Source organism: Melanaphis sacchari, unplaced genomic scaffold (assembly GCF_002803265.2).
Source record: "Melanaphis sacchari strain LSU unplaced genomic scaffold, SCAv2.0 Contig85_pilon_pilon, whole genome shotgun sequence".
In the NCBI taxonomy this organism is placed as follows: domain Eukaryota; kingdom Metazoa; phylum Arthropoda; class Insecta; order Hemiptera; family Aphididae; genus Melanaphis; species Melanaphis sacchari.
In genome coordinates, this window is record NW_020271605.1 from 590,015 (window position 1) to 616,574 (window position 26,560).

At 30.5% G+C, this 26,560-nt stretch overlaps 2 protein-coding genes across 4 annotated transcripts; one reads left to right on the forward strand and one right to left on the reverse strand.

Moving 5' to 3' along the window:
• Window positions 1-450: 450 nt before the first annotated feature.
• Window positions 451-21,242, reverse strand: LOC112602324 (mediator of RNA polymerase II transcription subunit 13). Of its 2 annotated transcripts, none has more exons than XM_025350345.1 (24): window positions 21,174-21,242; window positions 11,015-11,381; window positions 10,859-10,943; window positions 10,713-10,796; window positions 10,489-10,646; window positions 10,259-10,420; window positions 9,994-10,185; window positions 9,707-9,929; window positions 9,473-9,598; window positions 8,306-8,930; window positions 8,061-8,246; window positions 7,475-7,606; window positions 7,139-7,408; window positions 6,867-7,075; window positions 4,237-4,721; window positions 3,830-4,170; window positions 2,642-3,751; window positions 2,372-2,563; window positions 1,996-2,300; window positions 1,795-1,934; window positions 1,447-1,727; window positions 1,003-1,380; window positions 647-939; window positions 451-583 (listed from the first exon to the last, which is right to left on the reverse strand). In XM_025350345.1, the coding sequence occupies exons 1-24, from the start codon at window positions 21,240-21,242 to the stop codon at window positions 451-453; spliced, it is 6,546 nt and encodes a 2,181-aa protein (XP_025206130.1). The 2 variants fall into 2 exon arrangements, with proteins under 2 accessions (XP_025206130.1, XP_025206129.1); XM_025350344.1 differs by having other exon boundaries at window positions 9,707-9,932.
• Window positions 21,243-21,586: 344 nt separating this feature from the next.
• Window positions 21,587-24,039, forward strand: LOC112602325. Of its 2 annotated transcripts, XM_025350346.1 has the most exons (5): window positions 21,587-21,696; window positions 21,759-21,906; window positions 23,312-23,406; window positions 23,472-23,671; window positions 23,726-24,039. In XM_025350346.1, the coding sequence occupies exons 2-5, from the start codon at window positions 21,781-21,783 to the stop codon at window positions 23,968-23,970; spliced, it is 666 nt and encodes a 221-aa protein (XP_025206131.1). In that variant the 5' UTR covers window positions 21,587-21,696; window positions 21,759-21,780; the 3' UTR covers window positions 23,971-24,039. The 2 variants fall into 2 exon arrangements, with proteins under 2 accessions (XP_025206131.1, XP_025206132.1); XM_025350347.1 differs by lacking the exon at window positions 21,587-21,696 and having other exon boundaries at window positions 21,703-21,906.
• Window positions 24,040-26,560: the final 2,521 nt, after the last annotated feature.

Genomic DNA, 26,560 nt, shown 5'->3' on the forward strand with positions numbered 1-26,560 from the left:
AAAAAAAAACTTAAATATGAACAACCATTAAAACGATACAATATTTTATGGTAACTCGTTCCTTGACAATTAAACAAAAATTGTCGTTAAAAAAAAGAAAAAAATAATGTATCAAGAACAATAATAATATTATTACATTCACAATTCGCCTATAACGCACTGTTTAAAATAAAATTGCCCTAAAAATTTTTACTATCCATTGGTACCTAGATATTACATATATGTTATTTGTTAAAAATTTGTAACATTTCATCTACACTAAAATGGTGTCCAGTTATTTTTCATTTTGTTTTTGTATTTTTTTTTTTTTTTTTTATGTATATTTTCCTTAAAATAAAGCTAAAAATTTACAATAATTAAATATCACCTTAATTGACCTAAAATTAACTGAAACAATAGAGGAAATGTTTCACGAAAATTTAATTATGTTATTCGAAAAACATGTTACCGTCATATAAGAGCATTCATAGTGTGATAAAGCTGCATTAGCACTTGCATGTGTATTGGCAAACAAGACATTCGGTCATGAGTGTTTGAGTCTAATGATAACCATGATAATGCATTGTACCCCTCCAAAACATACCTGTGTGAATATTAAATTAATATCAATAATTGCTATTTAATATAAAAAATTATTAGTTATTACCTAAGGACGTCTGTGGTATATTGTGAATCTAGTGGATGTGCTGAAACTGCAGATGTAGGATGAAGAAGATCTGCAGCTGCAGGATCAGCATTATTAGGTAATTGCACAGTATGCATGTGCAATGCACTTTTAAGGAATGCAGGACTACATTTCTCTATGTCAGGTGCACATGATGCCCAAAACCAAGTGGGCATACGTCCTGTAGGTGCAGTAGATACTAGATAGCCTAAAGCTAATGGTTGTTGAAGTAATGCTCCCACTTCTTCATGGCCATCAATACAACTACCACCATTCTGTAAATAAAATAAAAGCACATATAAGTAACTGTATTTGTATCATAAGAATAATATTCTTACTCTATATGAAGATGATCCACAAGTATAAGGACTACAAGGTTGAGAAGATGGTGGACTACCAGGCTGAGAAGAACAGTCTCCTCTGGGCCCCATTGATCCTCGACTCATTCCTATGGAACCACCCAAAGATCCAGAACCCAAAACGCCTCCTATGACATTATTGCTTGGACCACCTAAAACCCCAGAAACACCACCACTAGGAAGTCCTAAGCTTGTATTTCCCACAGCATCCGAATCATTCCATGTGCTAAATATGTCATTGAAATCACCCATGCCCTCCATACTTTGCATATCTTCTTCATTAAATGCACTGAATAATTCATCATCACCAAGTTCAGGACCATTAATTTGTTGTTCTTGAAACGCAGTTTGTGAGGACTAAAACATAAAAAATATTCATGTAAGATAAATTTTTAATAATACCCTAAAATTATAAGTAACTACCTGTGTTGTAGCAGATGTTGGAAAAACTAGTATATGAGTTGACGATACATCACGGGGTGTAGAGAGTTGACAAGCAACAGATGCTTGACTAAAGCGTTCATCAGGTGTGAATTGATCTGTCATCAGTCTTAAGGAAGAATCTGGTTCTAAAGAAACTAAGCAAGCGCTAACTACAGAAGGTACATCAGATTTTTGGTATAACAGACTGCATTGGCCACAAGATTCTTTTAAGTGACGTGATGCTTTCATCAACGCTTTACGACTTAATAGCCACGACCAACCTAAAATACACATGTTACACATATTTATTTAATGATAAATAAAAATAATTTTATATTGTTTTATTACCTTTAAGTTCTCCGTGTCCAATTCTTCCCACACGACCTACAACTAATCGCCAAGGTGTTACACTTTGACTCATTACACCTAAGATGAAATCCATTAACTTCTGTAGACCAATTCTTCTAGCTGGAGATTTTCTTCGCCTACTATATATTAAGTACATATTACACAACTTCATTAACATGATATAAAAGTTATATATCTTACTTGTTTGGTACATAAATATTAATTGTAGCAGTTTCTAATAGAATGCCTTGCTCATCAGTTGCTGTAGCTAATATCCATCTTTGATCTTCAGATATACAATAACTAGCATAAAGTACTGAACATTGTTGATCAGTACCTGAAGGAGAACCAGTTCCATTGAGTCCACCAATGTTTGATAATGAATCACCACCACCACTACTACTATCACCAGCTATTCCACTATCGGGTCGGCCAGTTTTATTATTTCTATAACCGGCTAAAATAAAAGGAGGAGTATATGCTTTATATGCTGTTCTGCTTTTTTCCTGTAACAAAACACATTAAAAAAATAATTAAAAAACTAAAATCCAACTATAGAATTTTCCAATATACTAACATCTTTATTTTTTAAGAACAATTCGGTCATGGCTGCTGTACCAAATCCAGTTAAGGCTTTTATGTTAGCTGTGTGAGTTAAGTATCGCCTACATTGACTAAACACTGACAGAGCTAAGGTTCTCATGTTATCACTCATTTTAAGATGATCTGAGGATCGGCCAAGTTCCAAAACACTTTCTAAAGATATTAACTGAAAATTGAAATTCACATATTTTAATACATTATCATTAAAATATTTATTTTTTTGCTATAACTCAATAACAATTACCTGGACAGATATATTTGATCGTATAGTTTCTGGAAGAGTAGCCAAAACTGTATTATAACATCGTAAAAGACCATGGCAAGCAATCCTTGCGAGGTTACTACTATCCTTGCCAATTGAAAAAGGTTCAACTAAATAAATAACAATGGCTGGTACTTCTCCATCATCTTCTTCACAGTGACTGTTATCTCCATTACTATTAAAACTTTTATCTGCCTGTGAACCACTAGAAGAATCATCCAATCCATCATTCTTAGGAGTAGGTGCACGTTCATTGGATGAAACAGGCGATTCCACCGAGTTAGGAGTCATTGAGGATGTTGGTGGTGGCATTGGAGAAGGTGGAGGTCTTGGAACACTACCTTCCGGTGGGTCTAATAAAGTCTTATCCATAGAAAATTGAGAGAGTTGTGGTGCTAAATAATGGCGACAAACTTGGGCATATAATTTTAACATGGATGATTGATGGTTTTCACCCAACATTGAGAACCATTCGTCTACAGGTTCTTTAGCTAATTTTGCTGCAGCTGATTTGCCAACTCTAAGAATACCATCTCGTAACACTTTTGTGATAGGACAATGACGACCTAATCTATTGATTTCATAAGCTGCACTTAATTCTTTGAAAAATGCTCTTGTTCTTTGTAAAATAAATTCATTATCTGGACTAACAACAATGTATGCAACATCACGTGAATATGAAAATGGTTCTAGCAGTAATTTATCCCAATAATGAAGAGCTAATGGAGCAACAGCTACCCAATCTTTGTCATGTCCAACAAGAATTGGAGGGATTGGTTGGGGTTCACATCTATCATCAGTACCCCTACCAGCCAATCGATGGAATTGTCGCCAAGTTAATGGTCCGGTGACAGTATAGGGTTCCCATAACCTGGTAGTAACACTTCTTCTTTGAATAGCTTCTTGTAAAAGTGGTTGTAATGTTCTCATAACTCTTATAAGCTGTCTACTACTACGTGGTCCTGATGCTTGACTATAAGCCCATCTATGTACAGGGGGAGAACTATTATTTAATGGTGGCAATGATTGTTGATGATTACCAGGCCATCGGTGGTGTTCAACTTGCCAATGATTATTCATTCCACCTTCCAGCTGTACAAAATAATAAACAAATACTTCATAATCTACAAAAAAAAAAAAGTACACTGTGAAATAAATTGTTGTACAAACCTTAGCTAATCTCCCTTGTTCAAGAGCTAATAGAGCCACTTGATTAGTATCAGTAAATTCTAACATATTTACAGTTGCAGTCTGTGGTGGATTATTTATGGGAAACTTTGCGGCTGCCCGTACTAGGGAACTACAAGAACTATAAATCACAGCAGCACATTGTTCCCTAACTAATTCTAATACATCAGGGTTCATAGAATTATCATCAGCACGCACAGGACTATCTTCAATAAGTCCAGTGATTTCAGCCTCATCTTCAGGAAATAATCCCGATTTATGAGATAATCTGCGGTTCACAACAGCACTGAAACCACAACTACATCGAATTCCATCCTCATCACCTAAAGTAATTTAAAATAAATAAATTCAAATAAATTACACATGGTTATAAAAATTATAATAATTACCAGGAATTCCAACAGACATATGATGTTGTTGATATTGAGATGAAAATCCATTAGGAGTTAAAGTATGAGTGAGATAAACAGCTGCATCTGTACCTTTGATATTACCGACCACTTTTGGACCAGCATTACAAACACACAATGTGCAACTGTCAAAATTATGATCTCGGAAGACATTTAGTAATGAGTCAGTTAGCAAGACATTCACAACTATTGAGTTAGCTTCAGGTACAGGTGGAGACATATTTGTCGGTACAACATTCATATTATGATGCTGTGAAAGTGCAGGACTATATGGTGGAGGGGGCACTTGTTGATGTTGTTGTATTTGTTGTTGTGGAGGTCGATGATATTGATTTCCTCCTCCAGGCCACGGTGTACTATTATGGGGTGATGGACTCATCATTATTGGATGATGATAATGATTATTTCGATTTACATTTGGTAATAAATTGTTATTAGCTGAAGATGCTGGTGGAGGTACAATCCTAAAATAAAACAAATTTAAAATTATATTAATGATAAACATACAATTAAGTTAAGTTTACAGTTCTTTAAGCTTGAAAGTTTCCGTTAATTATTTTCAATATACAATACAATTTTAAAATATTTAATTAATTTTGAAATATTTTTAATTAAATATTAGTTTAAGGTTTTAGGACCAACTAAAATATTCAAACATTTTATTCAAAATGCCACATAGGATGTTCTTATAGCAATTTAAAAATATAAAAATAAATTAGAAAGCATTTTTATTTAACATTTTAAGTTTAATTTTTATATAATTGAATACTTGAATAATACATAACAAATTTTAGTTATTTAGTTCTAATTAAAAATATATAAATTGTTTATAGATATTTTTACTACATTATATATTATTCACTATAAATAATGAAATTTTAAAAATATTTAAATCTATTTTTAAGTATTTTTACCATTAAGCTTATCATGCCATTTTATAGTTAGAGCTAAAATAAAAATTAATGTCATCATAAAACAAATAATTCATAACTCTGATCATCAAGACAAAAAACAATATAGTGAATTTATTTAGGAACAGAAAAATAATTTCCATTTATAAATAATGATTGTAACTTTTTTTTGTGATTATTGCTAATTTGTAATTATTATTAACAATTTGCTTTATCAATTTTTTACTGTACAGTATAAGCTGTGTATATATTAATTAATTCATTTTTTTTTTTGATTAAAATACTTGTGGATGATAAACATAAAATAGTAATACCTCAAAGAGTATGATTAGAGTAAGTGAAAAGCAAAATTATTGTTAAATTAACATTTAAAGAGAATAATGGACTACATATAAAATACAAATTATAAATACAACATTTTAGCTTAGAACAGGAATTGACAAAAAAAAAAATAATAACAATCAAAGTTAGTTCAATTTTTTGTAAAAATTCAGAACAGTTGATAACATTATTTAAGATTTTATACACAAAATTAATGATATTAAATAATAACCATCTAATTTTTAGAGATTTTAATATTATAAAACAAGCGAAATTGAAAATTTTTTGAAAAGTTATGGCTTATGGAATGATAATACTTAATTTTGGTAATGGTCTATTGTTTAATATCCAAAGATTTATCACCAGATTACCAGACTAGGATGACAAAACTGACATTCCAGGCTTTAGGAGATGTACCAATTTTTAAGGAAAATATATATAAATGATAGATTGGTTTACCCAATGGCAATATATGCTAAATTGAAGGGACAAAATCGGAACCTAATAAAGAGGTGCATATAAATTTTATAGGAAATCAAAATCCTTGCTAACAAAAAATAAAAACATATTAACACCGGTCTTGCATATTACTTAACATAAAATCATTAAATAAAAAAGGTTTCTAATATACCGATGAAAACCATTCGTTAAATTAATTTGCCACTTCAGATTAGCTATTCGAAATTTTACCTAAAAGATGAATAGAAACTGGAATTTCAGCATTATTTTGAAAAAAAAACATAATTAAATAAATTCCTAAAACATATAGGATTGCTAATAAATGTCTCTTTAAGTATTATTAAGGTAATCCAAGTAAGATTTTTTAATTATTAGTAGCTTATACAGTAATCAAAAGTAAGATAATCATAATCCAAATACATTTGTATTTATTTTTAAATAAAAAAATAATCATAATTTTCTAACTGATGTATATTCTATATATTTTGTTTGATATAGGTAATTCATATCATAATATTATTTATTAAAATTTGTTATATGGATTGTTTTATAAATTGATTTTTTTTGATTTCTGTTTTGTAAATATTAATTATAGCCAAATATTTTTTTATAATATAGCTATTTTTAAATTACTTAACATGTATATACAATTATATCATTCAACTATACAAATAAATTATACTATAAAATATTACTGCTTATTATTCATACTATATATTTTTAATGTATAAATTCATTCTTATCCATAGTTAATATTTAAAAAGTAAAAAAAACTTTGCACCAAAATAACGTTGAAATGTTCCACTCTCTAAATTATAATATCTTACAAATTTAATTTTATAATCAATAATAATACACTATTACTTAATATATAAATAGAATTAAAAATTAATGTATTGGAAAAAATGCTGAACTTACTGATTTGGTTTTTCAGGCTGTGGTGGATGATGTTGAATTTGTTGAGGTTGTGATGAGGCGTGGTAAACAAAAGAGGAAGGTTTATAAACACAATTGGAAGGTATTATTAATGGGGGTAGGTTTTGGCTCGGAAGATTTGTGAGAGGTGCATATTTTGACGAACCAACCATTTTTGCAATAGTTGGAGGTTTGTACACATACGACCAATCCTATTAAACAAAAAACAAAAAAATATTAATAAAACACCAATTAAATTAATTAGAATTACCCACATCTATGTGATCATGTTGAGGACTTCCCATATAAGAATTTGTTTGGTAAGTACGAGGTGGAAGTAGATCTATGTCAGGACATGGAGATGCTATAGGATTGTGTTCTAACGATGGAGGAGTTGGAAACATTTTTACTAATTCTTCTGGCCTTAAGACACCACCGCCACTGCCACCACCACTACCTCTTGGTGGTCGCACTAAAAGTGTAGTCAATCCTCCTCCAAGACAATCATCTGGTTTATTTGAGCCAGGAGGTGTTTGCATTTGTAGCTATAAATGTTATTATTATTAATGAAAATCAAATTTGAAAAGGAAAATAAATTTAGTAATACTTACAGATGCCACTGCCTCATCACTAGACAAATCATCAGAATTGTCAAATATGTGATCAATATCTCGTATATTATCACTCGTACACCTATTTCCATTCATTAACCCAGGATCATATTCTTTTTTGATATCATCGTTCTAAAAAAAAAAAATTTGATCAAATAAAGAGACTTTTATAACATTTAAAAAGTAGTATATCAATAAGGATTTTTAATGAAATTTATATTTTGATCCAATATTGTAAGCTTTTCTAGGAAATAATTTCAATATTGATTATTCAAATAAATAGAACAATTAATGAATATAATATTTTTATTTTTATTTCATAACTATCTTGCAAAATTGAAATATGACTTGATTATAGTGATAATAAAAACACAGTTTGCGTGTTTTAAAAGCTAAATGATTTTAAAGGTTTTAATGCCAAAAACCATATATCTAAGAAAAATTAGTTTGCTAGAAATAAGATATTGATAAATGATAATACATTTTTTTTTTAATATGGTGATTCAATAATATGGAAAAAAAACAATATTTTTTATTAAAAAAAAATATATATTGTTGAAGATCCTTAACAAAAATTATATTTTACCTTCATCACAGCCATAGAAGTATTAAGTTTATAATCATTGGAAATCATGATATTATTGCTAGAACAAGCCCCACTTTCTTCATCAAATTCGTATGGATCTGAACGACCACCTTTAAATCTGAGAGCATTATTTCTTAATTCTTCAAAGCTGCTAAAATTATTTATTGAAATTTCAGATGATTCAACCTTAAAAGAAAATATTAATTAATAAAGTCATCTAAAATAATATAATAATTTTAAATTACTGGAAGAATAGGTACACAAGTATCTCTTCTAATATATACTTGTGGTGGGGATGCTGGATTATCCATAACATTATTTATTCGTGTAATTGGCTCTTGTTTGGGTACAATTGGTTTAAATTTTTTAACTGGATGATATAACCAAGCATCAATAGAAGAATAATCATATAAAAGTTTAGACGGCATTATTTCTTCTTCGACCAAATTTGATTCATAATCTTTAGATGAGAGCTGTGGTCGTTTTAATGTAATATAAGCACTCGAACTTTGCGTTTGCATTGGAACTGGTGTTGTTGCAGTTGGCGTAGTTGCTGGGATGCTTACAGTATTACTAGGTGGTGCAGGTGTGCCAGAGTTACTTTCTCGTCCAGATTTAACCGGTTCCTGGCTAGCAGGAGCAGATGAAGGATAAGGTGAAAATACTTGATTGGAGACAGATGATACTGACTTAGGCTGAAAGTCAACTGAAAGAGGTGTAATAGGAATTTTTTCATCATGTGGACTAAGCATTGGAGGAGGAATTGAAAGTGGAGCTGGTTGTCCAGCTGATGGAGGAGTTGGTACTGAAGGCAAAGGTGGCACAGAATCTAGCCCACAAGGACTATCTGTAGGACAAACACGCGATGACCTAAAAAAAATTTACAAATTAAAATTTAATTAAGTTATACAAATCTTGTTATTTGGAATATATATAGGGGACAAAAACCATTTATATTAGTTGTTTTTAATATAATAGTTCATGCAATTATGTACATATATTTTTAAATTATAAGAAATGTATATATTTTAATTATATAACCCAACACCACCACCATTTCATGCCATTTATTTTTATATTATGCTATAATATAAATTTATTATATATTATACTGAATATCCAATAATTATTAAATAATACAATTCAAACATTCACAATTAATTAATTATTATAAAATACTCCCTATCATAATTCCAAAACAATTAAAAGTTAATTTATTCATCAAATAAATTTAAAAAAAAACCAGTCATAAAAAATTGTTAATGTGGATTAGAAATTTATAAAATAGACCATCAGTTGTTATTTTAAGGCCTTTGAAATAAATTAATAAACTAAAATCTTGTTTAGAAATATAAGATTTATTTAATTTTTAAAACCATTTCACCTCCCAAGCGTCTCATCAATAGACAAACCTGAGGGTGGCATTGTTTGCATCGGGTGGCGGCTGCTGAGTGATGAAAATATCAGGGAGGGGAGTGCGTCTATGGAATGGTGTGCCGATTGGCTGTGTCTGGTGCTTGGAACTCGTTTTTCTACACCTGTAAATAGCCAGCCAAATAACAAAAACCAATCGACTTCCAAAGTTTCCAAAAGACAAACATCACACTAACATCTCACTTACAATATATTAATACAAATGATCTTACCTTGTACAGGAACATGTTAATTTTTGTAATGGATCGGATAAGTGCCATTGACCTAAAGTTGGTGATTCAGGTCTGGATGGAGGATTCTGTTCTGTGTGTAGTGGCCCCAACACACAATCTTGCCATGCTCGTTCAGGTATAGCTGATGCTGCATTATCCAAAGCATATATTATTGTATCTGGATGATGTTGATGTTTAGATGGAAACAATTGTTGTTTAGGCACTACTTAAAAATAACAAAATTAAGTTTAAAATAATTATAATATTTAAAAAAATAAAATAAATACTTTGTTGCTGTTGTTGTTGATGCAGCTGTGGTGGTGATTGTTGTTGTGGTTGTTGTTGTTGTTGCTGCTGCTGCTGCTGTTGTGATTGGGGATTTGTTTGATGAGTATTCTGATTTTTATATAACTCAGCAGTACTGTCATCTAAATCAGTTACCAAAACATAACATGATGGATATCTCATTTTTACGCCACCTATAAAAATACACAATAAAAAACTAATAAGTTTTAACATTTTAGATAATAAAGTAAAAAATACTGAACTTACCAACTAAAACTTCTACTGCAGGAGTTAATTCATTAGGTCCATTATTATTAACAACTGGATAAAAATGACTCCATTCATCCATCATACGGCTAGTTTCAGAATCCATATTCTTATATACATGACCAGTTAATGTACCAGCAAGGCCAAATGGTGCAAGCATAACTAGAATTATTGAATTTTATTTAAAATAATTAAATATTAATAATAAATAAATAAGTAACAAAAATTACCTTGAATATTTGTTCCACTTTGAGGTTGAGAGGACGCTTGTGCCAAGTGTTCTTTTGATAAAGTTCGTACTATAGAATGTTGTCGTACATCTATGCTAGCACAAACAGTGCTTTCTCCGTGGACAAAAAATGCAAAAGAAAATGACAAATGACTTGCACTACAAAAATTTTAACATTAATTTAATCATAAATTATGGTTAAATATATTTACTAAGAAATGCTACCTCGAATTATCTAACTTCTCAGAAGATGAATAAGGTTGTACAAACCATTTTCCTAATCGAATAAATTCTCTAGACATTAAACATCTGAAATCATACAAACAAAAATTAAAACACATTTTATAATGGACAATTTTAAACAAATTTACCTTTCTATTAAGTTATGAAGTGCCTTAAATAAAAGTGAACGGCATTCATAAGATAGACCACTTTCCCATGATCCATTATCACCTTCTGTAAAAAAAATAATAATTTATTAAAATTTTAATCAGCACATTTATTAAATTTAGTAATATAAATTTTACCATTATGTAAAAGTTGAGGAGAAACAAGTCCAGTCAGATCTGGTTCTTCACCATACCAAAATATCCACAACTCTTTTGATGCCTTCAAAGAAAGTGCAGGTGGAAGAGCTGGTATGGGTGTTGGTGGTGCAGGAACCAAAGGATCAAGTGATGTCTGTTGAGAGTTGGCAGGCGGTAATGAAACACGTCGCCATACAGCCAACATATCATGTGTTAAACATCTTGTATAACTGGATAACACAGGATCCTCAAGCACCGAGCCACAGGCATTGGTTCCGCCACCAGGACCACCTCCCCAATCAGGCGGTCCTTCTGGACCAGCTGAACAGTGTACAAACTTACGCCATTTTATGCCGCATAAGTCAGTCTAAAATTATAAATTTATAATTTAGTTTGTTTAATTTAACTTTAAGTAATTTAATAAAATAATTAGGTATTTATCATTATTTATTTCAATGCTCAAACTATAAAAAACAAAACAACTTTTAACTGTGGTAAATGATTTATATGATCATTAATTAATAATCCAAAATACTTGGAAATAAAATTTTTTCGATTTCAAAATTGTTATAAACTAAATAAGTTAAATTAAAAATCTAAGGGCCATACTATGCGATGTTTCATTCATAAATCTGATCTAGCATTCACCAGTCTAAGATAAAAGTATAAGATAAGTATTGTCAAGTCTATAATCATAATCCGGAATTCCGTTACTTACTTAAGTTTTTTAATACTTGGTCTATAGTCTTTAATTTATCATTTTGTAAATATTTTGTAGCATTTCTTTGAAAATGTTATAATCACATACAATTATGAAATACGCGCGAGAAACTATTTATTTATTAAACACATGTTTATCAAAGAATAAACAATATTAATAGTTTTAAAATAAAAAATTTTAAAAAATGTTTTCAAAATTATCCTTTCGAATTTCATATCGTGAATATAAATAATTCTCAATCCTGTACTAACTCTTAAGAAGTAAATCTTGTGCTTTTTTAGCTATAAAAAAGTGAAAACTATATTAGTTTTATTTCGTCGAAAAAAAAACAAAGATAAAAGGTATGTATCAAACATGTATCGCAAGAAATCATACATAACTAATGAGAATTTTTTTTTCTCGAATTTTATATATTATTGTAATCACAATCTGAAGATTGAAATCCAATCCTATAACAATGATTCTCAATTTATTTTCCTGAAATATGAATTTGCTATATCTGGACACGATATAACTTGTGACTGTTGTACGCATCCATATAAAAATCTTAAAATTTAACGGAATCAACATTAATAATACTTATATATTGTAATTAATATTCCATGTTTTCACTCTTTATAATTTTTGAGCTATTCATAGTTTTAATATTAAGGGCTTTTAAAAATAAAAAATAGATTGAATGTAGAAAATCAGTATTTGTTACCATTTCGCACCTAAAACGTTCGACGCTAAAACGCTGAAAGTTCAACATATTGTTGTTTATAATATATCTCTTACACTTGAAAAAAAACATAATATTATCAAGAATTGTCTAAACAGTATACAAGTCCGTCCCTACTAATTTGTCACAAGTAGGTAATATGTTTTTTTTTTCTAAACGTGAATGTAATTTTTTGATATTATACACACTGCACCGAATTATTTTCTAAATTATTTGTCTAAGCCATGGAATGACGATGTATGATGCTAATACAAATGTTTAGTCTGTTAGTACGCGTTGACCGTTTAATCACGGAGATGTATTCTTCAATAGTTAGCTAGATAGAAAATATAAATAATCTAAAAAAATATGAACATGGCTCATAAAATAAAACGCTGAAAGGAAGTGACAGTGATATTGTGGACTTAAATAATATACCTAACTAGTCTACACTTTACCACCACTCACACGGTTACAAAGGCACGTGGTGATGACGTTTCTCCTAAATATAAACAGCCATAACGACGGTGGTACAAAACGCGGCTGCTAGAGGGTGGAACGAGATGATGGTAGGGTTAGTGGAAAGTTAGTTGTGCCAACAATCGACCGGTGTAAATGCCACACGTGTGGTCGCTGCAAGTTTGTCCGATAAGAGTTGATACGACGACAAGTAAAGGGGGGGGAAATGTATTATTTTCTAAGGAATTATTATATAAGTATTTATTACAAAATGATATATCCTAGACGAACATTGTCGCCGATAATATGTACATATACGCGATATTTGTAAAACAAACATTTAATACATGATTATGTGATGTAAAATGTACGTGTAAATATGCTGTACTTTATAGAGTAACGAAACAAAAAACGAAGTCAAGAAACAAATACACAGATTTTGGCAAAGGTAGAGCGACAAAAGGCGCGAGAACGACGGCGAAAGGCAAGAGTGCGCGTTCTCATGAAGTAGTGCATGGCGGCAAGGGGGCATTATCGACTATGCATCCTCGTCTTCCCAAAGACATGGACCCGCCACCCCACTTCCATGCGTTAGTCACGAAATCAATATCCGCTGGTGGCCGAGACACGACCCTGTGGCGTCACGCCGATATACCCCCTTCGCGAGCGCACTCGTGTATTCACATTAAACACCAATATAATACATCCACTTTATACTTGACGATCCTTGTAACTCGCAAGTCCATTTCGGAGAATGCGTAGATATACAATAACATTGCACACAGTGCCGAATTTCTTTTAAAAGGCGCAATTACTAATATTAGAGACCTATTATAAAAAAACATAACTATATAAAAGTCATTTGATGCTTTAATTAAGCATTTACTTTTTTTTTGGTATTTGATAAAAATATAAAAGTGAAGATAGATTTAAAAAAGAAAACATTTCACAACTAGATACATCTATGACTCATGTATTTTTTTAAATCAAATTAGGCATAAAACCGAGTCCATAAAAGTTTAAAATAAAAGGATAGAATTATTTAATGAAATACATTTTTTTAAACATTATTCAATATTCTAAGGAATTTAAGACTTTACAAAATCAGGGACATCAAAATGATTCCCCTAAAACAAACTTAACCCAGATACCCCGGTGCATTGCAACCCCTGTAAATCCAGCACTGGTTGTACACGTTAAATATTTCTTAAGTGGCAGATTATGAGACACTCCTGAAGGGGACAGCCGTCTACGGCACCCTCTGAGACGGACCAGTTCAATTAGACCATACACTACTACCACAATACCAAACCGTAACGGTGGAGGTCGTTATCGACGCCGCGGCCGGTGTATGTTGCGGCAGACGTTCAATGTGCGTGCGGCGGATCGTCACATTCCAGTGGGCGCCAAACGATATGATATACAATAATATGGAAGACGGGTAGGTGTAGGTACGTATATGCGCACAAACGACATATACATTAGTAATAATTTTTTTATAACGTTTATATCAACCTCTTTACTCCTTCGTTACTCAGTGAAATTCGGATTAAAAAACCTGATGTGGCCTTTTTACCAATGAAACTAACGAGTGTTCCGACAAGTGCTTTTATAAACTGACTTTTTTCCTGAAGGAGTAAAAAATAAATAATAATTTTAGGTAGTAGTAAGTAGACAAGCCTATGAGAGTTTCAATAAATGTAGAAACATTGTTTTGTATATCCAAATATTCACCAAACACCATCACATTTGTATGCAAAAGTTTCTGATGTCTACGGTCTACACATACTTATACATTAAATATTATTATCGATAACTTGTTAAGCGGAATGCTTTTTTAGGTACCGCAATAAGCAAATAATACACAACTCCAGAGATTCCCAAACACAGATATTGCCAATAAATTGTAATAATATCATATTTAGTGTATGAATGGGTGACGTTCTAGATTTACTATAGATTTGACGAAAACTAGTTACTGGAGAACACTGCAAGAAGACACCGTTAACCCTTGCAGGTAGACCTGTGTTGGGGGCGGGCGACAGCCGACTGGTGTTAATAACCTAAATGATGTCTATCGGACACGATTGTTTCTCCTTTTTTTTCTCGACACGGTCATCGTCCGTACACACTACACACAGGATACGGATGCCACCCACGACATATCATAATAATATAGTAGAATAAAATTAGTAGTAGTGAACTTCGATGGAAGAATAGTTGGCAACACTTGGCAAAGGGGGGAGGGGGGAAAGCATAAAATGGAGAAAACAGAGGATACGAGGGTCGAGGAGAGAAAAATTAAGTGTACAAATGTACAGAAAATAATAAGTATTAGGTTTTGGATTATTAGAACGAGCAGCGTTTATACCGGGTAGAAATCATTGTAGTTTTAGGTGGGGGGCAAAAGAAAAAGAAATAAATACATTCACATAAAATGAGAGTATGTGACCTCGTTCGTAAAAAAAATACCAATAGAATATACAGTCGAATAAATGATGACCGTCATAGATGATGATTGATAGCCTGATAAAAACTAATGTGTATTAAACATTTGTTGTATTTTGCGCCGTTAAAAAATAAAACAATTAGGGTTAAAACGATAACAATATCGTAAAAATAAAACAATCGTGTTATCCTGATGTTTTCCAATATTTTGGTAACCACTGCACACGTCCGGTTGTTACGGTACGCGGAATTACAGAGGTGTCGGCGACGACGGAGGTATAGTAGTTGCGGCGGCAGCGGGGTCCCCTCTACCGGGACATAACAATACGATCAAAAGAAACTGCATGTAAATCGTACGGCGTAACGACACCGGCCGAAGTGAAAGAGGTCGGAGCCGGTCGGATTTTTGCGCAAGACGATCGCCGACCGTGACCGAACGAGCGGCAACGTTGCCCCCCGCCATCAACAACAGTTCTGCTACTCTAGTCGTCCCACTATAGTCGTGCTACACCGCTACCGCATCACCAACACCACCCTATCAGTATACTATTGTAAAACATAGCCGCGTTTTCCCACCGTGTCCGCACGATGGCAGTCCCGTCGACCCGAAAAGGAACATCTGTCGGAGGTGAAACTCCGAGGGAACGCGCACGTTACAAACAATAATATTTATGTGTATAATATTATTATAAAAGTATTAAGCTTATTGTATGGTATACGAGTACGCGCCAAACCTAATGGTGAGAGGTGGGATAAAGAGGTGATAGCAAGTTGGCTTCCCCGCGACCGAAGAGAGAAAAGTAACCCCCCCCCCCCATGCAAACATAAACGAGACTGAAAATTGGGCGATGCGACAAGGAAGTACTTGTCGACTGGTGGAGGGGGCGGCGAATGGGTGAGAAAATAGCCAGTGGTCAAACCGTCGATTATTATCCGATGTCGGAATAAATTAAAAAAAAATGTCTAGACAATCGAGCGCCGCCAAAGGTGGTTTCCTCTGTTAGCGTTTGACGAAACCGTCAATAGTGTTTAAGAGTGCATTAGACGTTCCACTAGACAGACGAAACGGTAGAGGGGTGAACACCTATTTTGCGGCCAGGTCACTTTTTAGAGCGGTGACAGCCTGCCGCAGAGCTCACTGATAGCGGGTTACAATGATAGCAGTGTTAATTTTCACTACGGAACTATGGAGTGGGTAAAGGCGCGGGTACCGACGCTCATTACAAACTTGTTCATTATCGGGTAAACGCTACCGCTCTGACGACAAGACCACACTGCCACCACCATTAATCACCCTAACGAAATCATACTATTATCCCTTAGACTCGTTTTTTTCCGTAAGGGTGAAACACCTCTACAGACGATATAACCCTCCCTACCGGCAGACAATAATCCAGTTTATTTTTATTTTTTTGACAATACACATTTTAAAAACTATCCGGCATGAAATAGCATAATATAATATTAATATTTTATAATATATAAGATGTGTGCAACATTAACGACGCAAATGCAGACCCATGGAATTCTCGAGTATATCAACTAGTCATTATCGCCGCTACGACCGCATTTAACTAGAAGAAAGATCAGGTCGAAAAATAGAACGAGAGTGCTCACACAAACAGATATTATTCATATTATTGTAGTTTATATGCAATGATTTAAAAGAGAGAGAAAATCAATCGATAGCCATGTGGCTATCTGCTATGCGTGTGACTAACAGAACAAAATTAATACTTGTCTATATGACTTATACTAAGAGGACGTGAACTGTGGAGAAAACCGAAAGATACATATTATTAAAGAGGAATCTTCTAAATGTATAAAAAAAAGAGTAGTAATATTAGTATCAGTAATAAATAGTAGTAAATATTTAATACATGATACGGACAATAGTCTATCACGAAAAAAAAAAGACAACGGAGCGGAATATTGACAAACCTGTTAAGCATTATAAATAATGAAATCATAGTCAGAAATATACTATAATTAACGATTTGTATTACATATAAGCAAGCGACACGTTACACAACGGAGTCGTGTCGTGTACAGTAAACAGTTAAACAATAAAAATATTATGTATTTCATCGCCGCCGCCTTGCGTTTACCACAAATAACATTGTGGACCACAAACGAAGTGCCGGAACGCATCCAAAAGCAGCAAATGTGTATTTTTCACGAGGACATCATCGGTTAGAAAAGAAAAACGCGCGCGTAAAACTATAAGGCAGACGAATTGACGGTAGCGGTGGAGGTGGTAACGGAGGTCTTACGGCGGGCGCGGGAAAAATCAATATTTAACCGATACGGAAATGTTTACAAAATTTTCGACTGAGGAAAAAAACGAAAATAAAAACTGATAATGTCGGCAGTCCGCTTTTAGGAACCACTGAAAGCGGTTTGAAAATACGCAGGACATTGCCTCTGTGTGTGTATGTGCGTGCGCGTGCGCGCGTATATACTTATAGTAATAGCAAGGATATATTATATTATAATGTGTATCTTACAGGGGAAAAAATATTCAGGGAATTGTATTTTTTTAAAACAGATTAGTATATAAGTAGATATTATATTTATAGTTGTATCGAACGAATCAAAGTTTGCAGATTTCAAACTACTGATTAAGTTTGTGAATACACGGGTCAATATTGTCTTCACGGGGTGAATGCTTAAGCCAACTACTGCCATGCGTCCGCTTATCTACGTGCACGCGTCTCGACGTCGAGTTTTGATAAAGAAATAGTCAATAATAATAATAATAATAATAATAACAACAACGAAAGTTACAGACTAATATTGTTATTAACGATAAGCACAATATTATTAGGAAATACGTTTTCGATCAAGGTACTATCTCACTATGTGAGATTTCGTAGATATTAATAGACGATGTAATACATTTTTGTATGATAAGACATAATTCGTTGACAGATAGTAGTGATGGTATCTTACTCGATCCAGTGGTAGTTTAAATCTTAATTTATGGCCAAACAAATTTGATTGCGAATACCTAATCAGTTGTTAACATTATCACTAGCATTTCTATAATGGTACTTAGAAACGTAGGAAAATCGACTTGGTCAAAACAATAACATTGAAAAATTTAATCCTCTGGACACTGGCCAATAAATGCAACTAGATAATGTTCAATATTACTCTAAATAACCAAATAAATATGAATGATTTAAAAAGTGATTTATTTTCAATTTTTATACATAAAAGTATAAATGATAAATACTTTTTTATTATACTTTTTTTTAATAGGTACAAACTAGATTAGATATAGCGAGTTTATTCATTTTTAACTAGTTATTATTTATAATATTTAAAAAAATCTAAAAACTGAAAACCTGAATTAAAATATAATAAATAAATTAAGTACCTACAACATTAAAAATAAACTTAATAATAAAATACATTTCGTAACTTTCAAATTTGTATTAATTCACAATTTCTTATTATTAATTAATGTAAATATTGTATTAACAGGAAACTTTTGAAGATCATTTGCATTTAAAACCTGTGTAAATTTAAATGGCAAGTATTAGTATATAAAAACCGAAAAATAGAGCACAGATACATAATTTACAATAATAAAAGTAGAAAAATAGACATCTGTTTGGAATGCAAATTACATTGTTATTTCATATTTTATTTTTGAAAATAAAAGTCTATACGTTCCACATATAATTATTAAATATAGGTAGGTACAATTACACTTTCCAAAGTAAATATAAATACATTTTTTTTATAAATATTTAAAAACAATAATGTAAAATTAAAAATTAAATACAATAGATATAACCAAAATAAAATATTTAACTTTATAAATATAAAATAATTTGTTTTCAAAGTAAATAGAAAAGAAAATACTCCAAATAATAACTAAAAATTTATTTAAAAATATGAAAATTATAAATTCAAAATTGCAAGGTAGATTATTTGACAACAAATTTTAAAAGCACTGATTTAAAGTTGCTATGAAAGATAAAACTCAAATTTTAACCCTTTACCTGAGGTTCACAACACATTTTTTAAAGATTTTGGATAAATAATAAAAAAAAGATCCGTGAAAACTTTTTTTGTTTATTAAGTAATTTTGAGTTTATATAGAGAAAACTAACAAAAAAATCTTTATTAAAGCATTTAAGTTATTTTAACAGTTAATTTATTACCCTTCTATAGTAAAAAGTTAGACTACGGACGACAATATTGTCTTCTCCTACTTTAAACTAACATTAATATATTACTACCTATCTAAAAACGATTTCAGAAGAATTTTTTTTTTTGTGTTACAGTTTAATACATCAATTTTGTGATTAATATTAATGATTTGAAAAGTAAATTATTTGCTGTCTTATCTAAATTGGCAATAAAAAAAAGAGTAATCATTATAGATTGATAGACTTACCTAAAATCACTAAGACAACTATGATTGACAATGAATTATTGAAAAAAAAAAAATGAAGAACATTAAGTAAAAACCTATATCTAAAACTTTCTAATATAACATTTAATTAAATAACACTTAAACAATATTTTTTGAATTTTCATACTTATGTATAAAATTCTAGCTTGATATAAATATATTCGTACTATCTTTGTAGGAACTAGGTACATACTTTAATACCTAATAAAGATGAAAATTTATTTGAAATGTATCATAATGTCATATTTCATTTTGAATGTAATTGCAGAAAATTAATATATCAAGGTACATCTACATATTATATGTTCTAATATACTTATATCAAATTTCACGAGTAAAAGAAATAATCTTTAGGTAGCTAAAATGAAACAGGAAAACAGTTTAAATTTAAAATAAAGTTGAGAAATATTTATCTATTATCAATGATGACCTAAGAACATATGACCTGTCTATCATTTAGAAATAAGGACTAATGAAATCCTAACTAGACATTTATATAAATATCAAGTTTTGAACTAAAAATATCTAGGTAAATAAAAATAATTTATAGATTATTAGAGCAAAAAGAAATAATTCTTAAGAATATAAATGAACAAAACATAAAAATTTTAATTTAAATAACATATTAAAAGATTAATGAAATTTAATATAGTATTGTATTTGTATTTTTCAAAGCTAATATGTAAACGTCATTTTCTTAAAAAATATCTTGATTTTGTTTAAAATAAACAGCAATTAAGCTGGAATTGAAACATCATCTTAACCTTTCGAGTATCATCATACTAATATTGATTGAATTTGAATAAAATATAATGTATAATCTGACTTAATTAACCTAGTTTTATTGCCTAACAAAATATTGAAAACTCTAAACCTTAAGCTTCAATAAAAATAGAAAATAATTGAAAGTTGTGTTTTCTAAATAGGTCAGTATGTAGTCAATGGGTAAATGTTGAAAATAAGTTCCACTCAGTTTTCACAGACTGATTAAGATATGTATTATGCACCATACAAACGGCCAGGAAAAGCCAATGAACATAGAATTGTAATAAGACATTTAAACATTTAATTAAGTAATCTATTGGTGAAAAAATAAATATGACATGCAATTACACCAAGAAAATGACTAGCGAAAATAAATACAATAGTTTAAAATCCAGTGGATACTTGTCCCCAGATTACATAATTTAGAAGATTGTTTGAATGGGTATGATCGAGTGGCGGAAGATAGGGGCTGCTAACGTTAAAAAATTGTGTATATTTGAGTTTACTACTTGTGGCGTTAACCAACAGATATATATCGTATACATAAAATACGTATATGCGTATAAGCTATTGACTACGCGACTTTAAAGAGACAATGATGTAAAACGGACACCACTAATGAAAACTAAGTACTAACCAGGGCGAAGAAGTTTGTGTGGCAATCCTCCAAGCTGGCCCCGTTGGTCTGATGGTTGGAGTGAGTCATTTTTCATTGGACATTTTGCCCGGTACGACGGCTGCTGCGACGACGAAGGCGACGTCTTGGACGTCACACAAACACCACGGCTGAGGCGCCGGCGGACCGCGGACACCACGACCACGACGACGCGACGGTATACGCGAAACAGTTTCGGCCGAACGACGGACGTGCGTCAATAACGAGTACGGACATAATCACAGGCCGGAAACGCGACAATCATTATCCGATGCGCCCGGAGCTGCGTTGTTGTTCATGTTCGACGGCGACGAGTCGCGTAAAATGGCGGACACACCAACACACACTCGCGCACGCACGCACGCACTCGCTCACGCACGCACTCACTACCCGAAGGACCCGCTTACCCGATTGGCTCAACACCCGTCACATGGTTAACACAGTGGTAACCAGAATTGCGGCCACTGCGGTAAAAACATACGCCGCCACCGAACCACCGGAGAAGGTATATCACGGATTAACGATATGTATGCAATTGATGATAACAAATCGACAATAATGTTTTAGATTTAAGTTTTTCAAAGCTACAATGACAGCAACGATGATGGCTGGTTACGTATTAAATCGTCCGGGCGCCTCACTACGATTATTGTTATCTGCGAATGCCAACAACAATGCTGCCGCTACGACTTTGCGCGACCTATTCGCCATCCAGGTAAACTATAGAAATTCACGACAATCGTAATCGCGTTACATTTCATGTGATCGCATTTATGATGTTAGGTTAATTTAGCAACGCAAATCCGAATATTTTCGTCTTAACGATATTGTACGTTCTTTAATTGTTATCATCCTGTCAAAAGTGTCTGACGATGTAACTTTTTAAAGGTTATGACCATAGTTTTCGTATAAGACGCGCGGACGATTACAAAATTGATTTTAATCTGTTTTTGCCGGCCAACCAACAATAACGATGTAGTGATAATAAAAATATTATGATGATACAAGATGAGTGTGGTTTTACATGAAAGTTGTAATCGTATTATTATTATGATGCAATTTTATCATTTTAATTCTTAATAGTGGTAGTGGCATAGAATAAATATTCCGTGTTAGCGGTGTGTATATAAAAAAAAAAATTATTATCAAATCTGATGAATTGATAAAATAATTGTTTTGGTTGGCGCTTCTGCCAGTGCCAACTGATGTGACAGGCACGAATTTCCCGCTTGAACTCTGTGCCAGCAGATATTATTAATTATAATTGAAATATTTAAAATTTATATTTTACCGTTAGGAATTAAGATGAACCGTTCATGTTTTATAGAATAAAGTGTTTATAGCATTAAGCTTAAACTTTAAACCTTTTTATTCTTGTTTGAAAGTCAATACTCTATTGTGTTCTTTAGTCATTTTAGTGTCCTCGTACCTTAATAATTTATTCAACAACTTAACATTTCTACTAATATTATTTTCAGATTGATTACTAACGTACACAACTACTAATAATGTTATCGTGGGTTAATGATTTCAATTCGCCTTAGCACTTCGTGTCAATTAGCTTATGGATAATAGATATTAATTTTCCTTTTTTTCTTAAACTAGTAGTTGTAGTAAGCAAACTAGTATTCAAGCTAGTTTGCATACTTAATCTGAATACATAATTAAATTAATAGCTATATCAGTGGCGTACACAAAATACGTTTATGGGGGGTTACCATTTATATACATACATGTGTTTAAAAAACCTCTGTTAATTGTAATATATCATAAAAGAAATCATTATACATGTTTTACTTATGGGGGGTTAAGCCCTTACCCTCCCCCCTCCATCAGTACACCACTGAGCTATATATTGTCAACTTGAAATTTAGTACCTAGGTCTAAATATATAGTTAATTAAAAAATAGTTCTCCAAAATAGGATTTTTAACATGTAAAATAATATTAATTTCAGTATATTAAATTGTATTTCTTAATATTTCCAAAATGTTATAATGATGTAATATAATATAACATATAAATATTCCAAAAAAAAAAAACTTAAAATATAAATTATATGTTCTTATTAAGTAAGAACAATTGTTATTTAATTAATTTATTTATTTTGATTATTTACAGGTTAGACATTTACACAAAAAAGTAAAAAGAAGTATACCATGGGTACCTCCACGAAGCAAATTTGAAGGAAATGCTAAAACTTTAGCATCAAGAGGGTTGGTCCATATATTTTAAAATAATAATCAAAAATTGTAATTGATAATATGTTTTATATGTTCAGATTTTTAAGGCCTCTTAAAGAGTATGATCCTCCATTAGACATCAGGAACGTTATAATTAAAATAGCAAACAATACAGTAAATCAAACTAAAGTGTCATACACACTAGATAAACACGAAAAAATCCGTTTACTAAAAAAATGTGAAGAATTGGTTAACCATAAAGTACCAAATTCACTTTTACATACTGTGAATACTTTAGGTAAATTAAAAATTAAGTTTTAATGCTCAGTATAATTTATTATTTTTTTCATAGGTGATGTTTTTGAGTTTTATGAGACACCTGTAGACACAGTTATACCATATGATGCACTTCAGAATCGTGAATTACCGCCTAATCTCCATATTTTAGCCAACTATCATAGGTTCCATCCAGAGACAGATTTAATGTTTGATGGTGTTACTGCATTTCCACGCAGTTCAAACTTGGTTACTGGTCTAAAAACTAAAAAGAAATACAAAGGATTTACTACTTTATCTCCTTATGATTATAAAGATTAAAATTATTTTGTACTATAATTTTTAGAAGAATGTTAAAAGTAAATAGTAGATGTTATTGATTGACTTGTATATGTTTTATATGATATTTATTTTTCCTGTGACATAACAAATGCTAATTGGTTTCATTGTTAAAACTTACATATTTAATAATTATGAATAATTATTGCAGTACAGTAATTCAATATTTACATAGGTGACATGATTTTTAATATAACTTTGTAGGACTTCATTATTTTCAAAACTTAAGACAAATCATATATTTTTTATATATATATAATTTGTAAACATAAGCATTTTAATTGATTTTAATCACATAAATATGCAGCATGTGTTTTATAAACTTCAAAGTAACAGTAGGTAGAAATGTTTATTTTAAATATATAACACCACTCATAAATTATGTATTTAATTTGAAAAATAAAAAATTGCATTTTAATTTATTTACTCAATCAAAATTTTGTTTTAAATTTTACCTATTAAGGTATGCTTAATATTGGCGAGTCTTTTTTTTTAACAAAAATAAAAATATTTATTGTAGTTTACCACTATGCATTTTTCCTGTATCAAAAACATTTGCCGGTTCTTTATTAAGGATCTTATTTTAAAAACTATAAAAAAAATTTTATTTAATTCTTTTTATATTTAAATATTAGCAAATAAATATCAATAGAAATTTTAATTTATTTTACATTTGTATACAGGATTTCAGGATAAAATCTTGAGTTTTAAAACAAGTTGTAAACTTTAAGTATTTTTGATAGATTTTGAATATATTTTATAGGTATAGCTATTATTAATTATTATGTATAATTATGTTAGGTTATATTAATTAAGACTTTTAGTTGTAGAGTTGCTTTAGGACTAATATTTGAGGCTTCAAAATGTTATGTGGAAAATATCTTATCTACAATGATAATGAATACATACTTTTATAAAGCGGTTTGTCTCTGTATTTAATTATAGTGGTGGGTGCCAGATGATTAGACAAGCTGGTGAATTAGGTAATCAACATGCAAGTTAATAAATTTCAGGAATAAAATAATTGTGTGGATTTGTAATGGTAGAATTTTCAATATGATCTTTATTAAAAAAATTAAATGATGACAATATGTTTTTGAATGATGGTGGTGGTAACTAATTTTTATACTTTGCCCCATCAAATGAAATGCATATCGGAACCACTACTCATCTAACAATCTATAACTAAGCCTATGTTATATTATTCTCATCATAGATACTTCTTTGAGTCCAAAAGAGTGAATTCCCTAATCTAATAGTTATCTACATAAATATTGATCAAATTTGAAGGTAATTATTCAACAACCAGTAACTACTTTGTGATGATAAACAATTAAGCACTTAAAATAATATCAATTAAATTTAACAAGTATTTAGATTTTAGTATTTATTTATTATTTTATGTCATCATAAGAACTTTCATAATAATATACCTATTACTATAAACATTGACACTAATAATAATTTGAATTATTTAAAATTGTTATTTGACATAACAGTTGATGTCATTTTAAAATGAATACAATTTGTATTTATTGTATTAAACTATACTTTATTTTAAAGAACCAATTTATTATACAAAATTTACTTTATATACAATACTTAAACTTACCTGTTCTATTGTTCTATTAGGATAGTTAAATTATTAGAAATACCCCAACTATTTTACAATAGTTACAAGTATAACAAATTTAATCAGTGAAGTGTTCCCAGTGATCCCAGTAATTTAATTTAAATAAGTAAAATATCATAGATATTCTAATATTTTCAATAAAAAAAAAAAATCTATCATAAAATATTGTATTTGAATAAAAATCTTTGAAAATGTTATGATTTTATGAATTAATTATAAAATGTTTAAAATATTAAATGTAATTAATTTATATCTTAAAATAGCTAATATTATAATGTATTGAAAAATAAGTAAAATTTAAAGAAAATCTGCTTACTAATTCTATGTAACTACATTTATATATACATTATAAGTTTATTTAAGCTAAACTATTTAAATTTCAATAATTATTGTATAATTATACATAAATAGGTATGCATAAAATGAAGTGATTTAAATTAAATCAATAAATTAAACAAAATTAAGTTTAAATATTCATTAAGACTAACAATAATTGTTTTAATTATTAAAACATATTATAACTGCTAGATGACATTTTTGGATAAAATTATTAAAAAAAATTAAGTACTTATAATAAAAAAATATTTTGTCTTTCATCTACTTAATAGCTAATACTACCTGTCTAAAAGTTGTAATTATTACTAATACAACAGTATTTTGTTTGATAATAATTAAGCATTAGGAGTTATTGTACACTAACTTAATTATAAAAAAAGTGGTCATGTAATTACTCTGCTATATTGTTGAAGTCCAATACATCTCATTATTGAATTTCACATGTTAATAGAAATAATGTCAATTTGGTGAAAACAGTACAGCACTTGATTTATGTTTTTATAAATAAAATTTCGAAAATTCATAAATATTGGTAAAATTTATAATAAAAATTGATAAAATACAATATTTATAATAACCAAATATCAAGTACCACATTCTTGA

Coding starts and splice junctions, on each gene's coding strand:
- LOC112602324 (XM_025350344.1), bottom strand. CDS start 21,242: ATGACTCACTCCAACCATCAGACCAACGGGGCCAGCTTGGAGGATTGC. Junction 10,186..10,258: donor TGCAGTAGAAGTTTTAGTTG/GTAAGTTCAGTA, acceptor GTATTTTTATAG/GTGGCGTAAAAATGAGATAT. Junction 1,935..1,995: donor AATATTTATGTACCAAACAA/GTAAGATATATA, acceptor CTTAATATATAG/TAGGCGAAGAAAATCTCCAG.
- LOC112602325 (XM_025350346.1), top strand. CDS start 21,781: ATGACAGCAACGATGATGGCTGGTTACGTATTAAATCGTCCGGGCGCC. Junction 21,907..23,311: donor GCGACCTATTCGCCATCCAG/GTAAACTATAGA, acceptor GATTATTTACAG/GTTAGACATTTACACAAAAA. Junction 23,407..23,471: donor AAAACTTTAGCATCAAGAGG/GTTGGTCCATAT, acceptor TTATATGTTCAG/ATTTTTAAGGCCTCTTAAAG.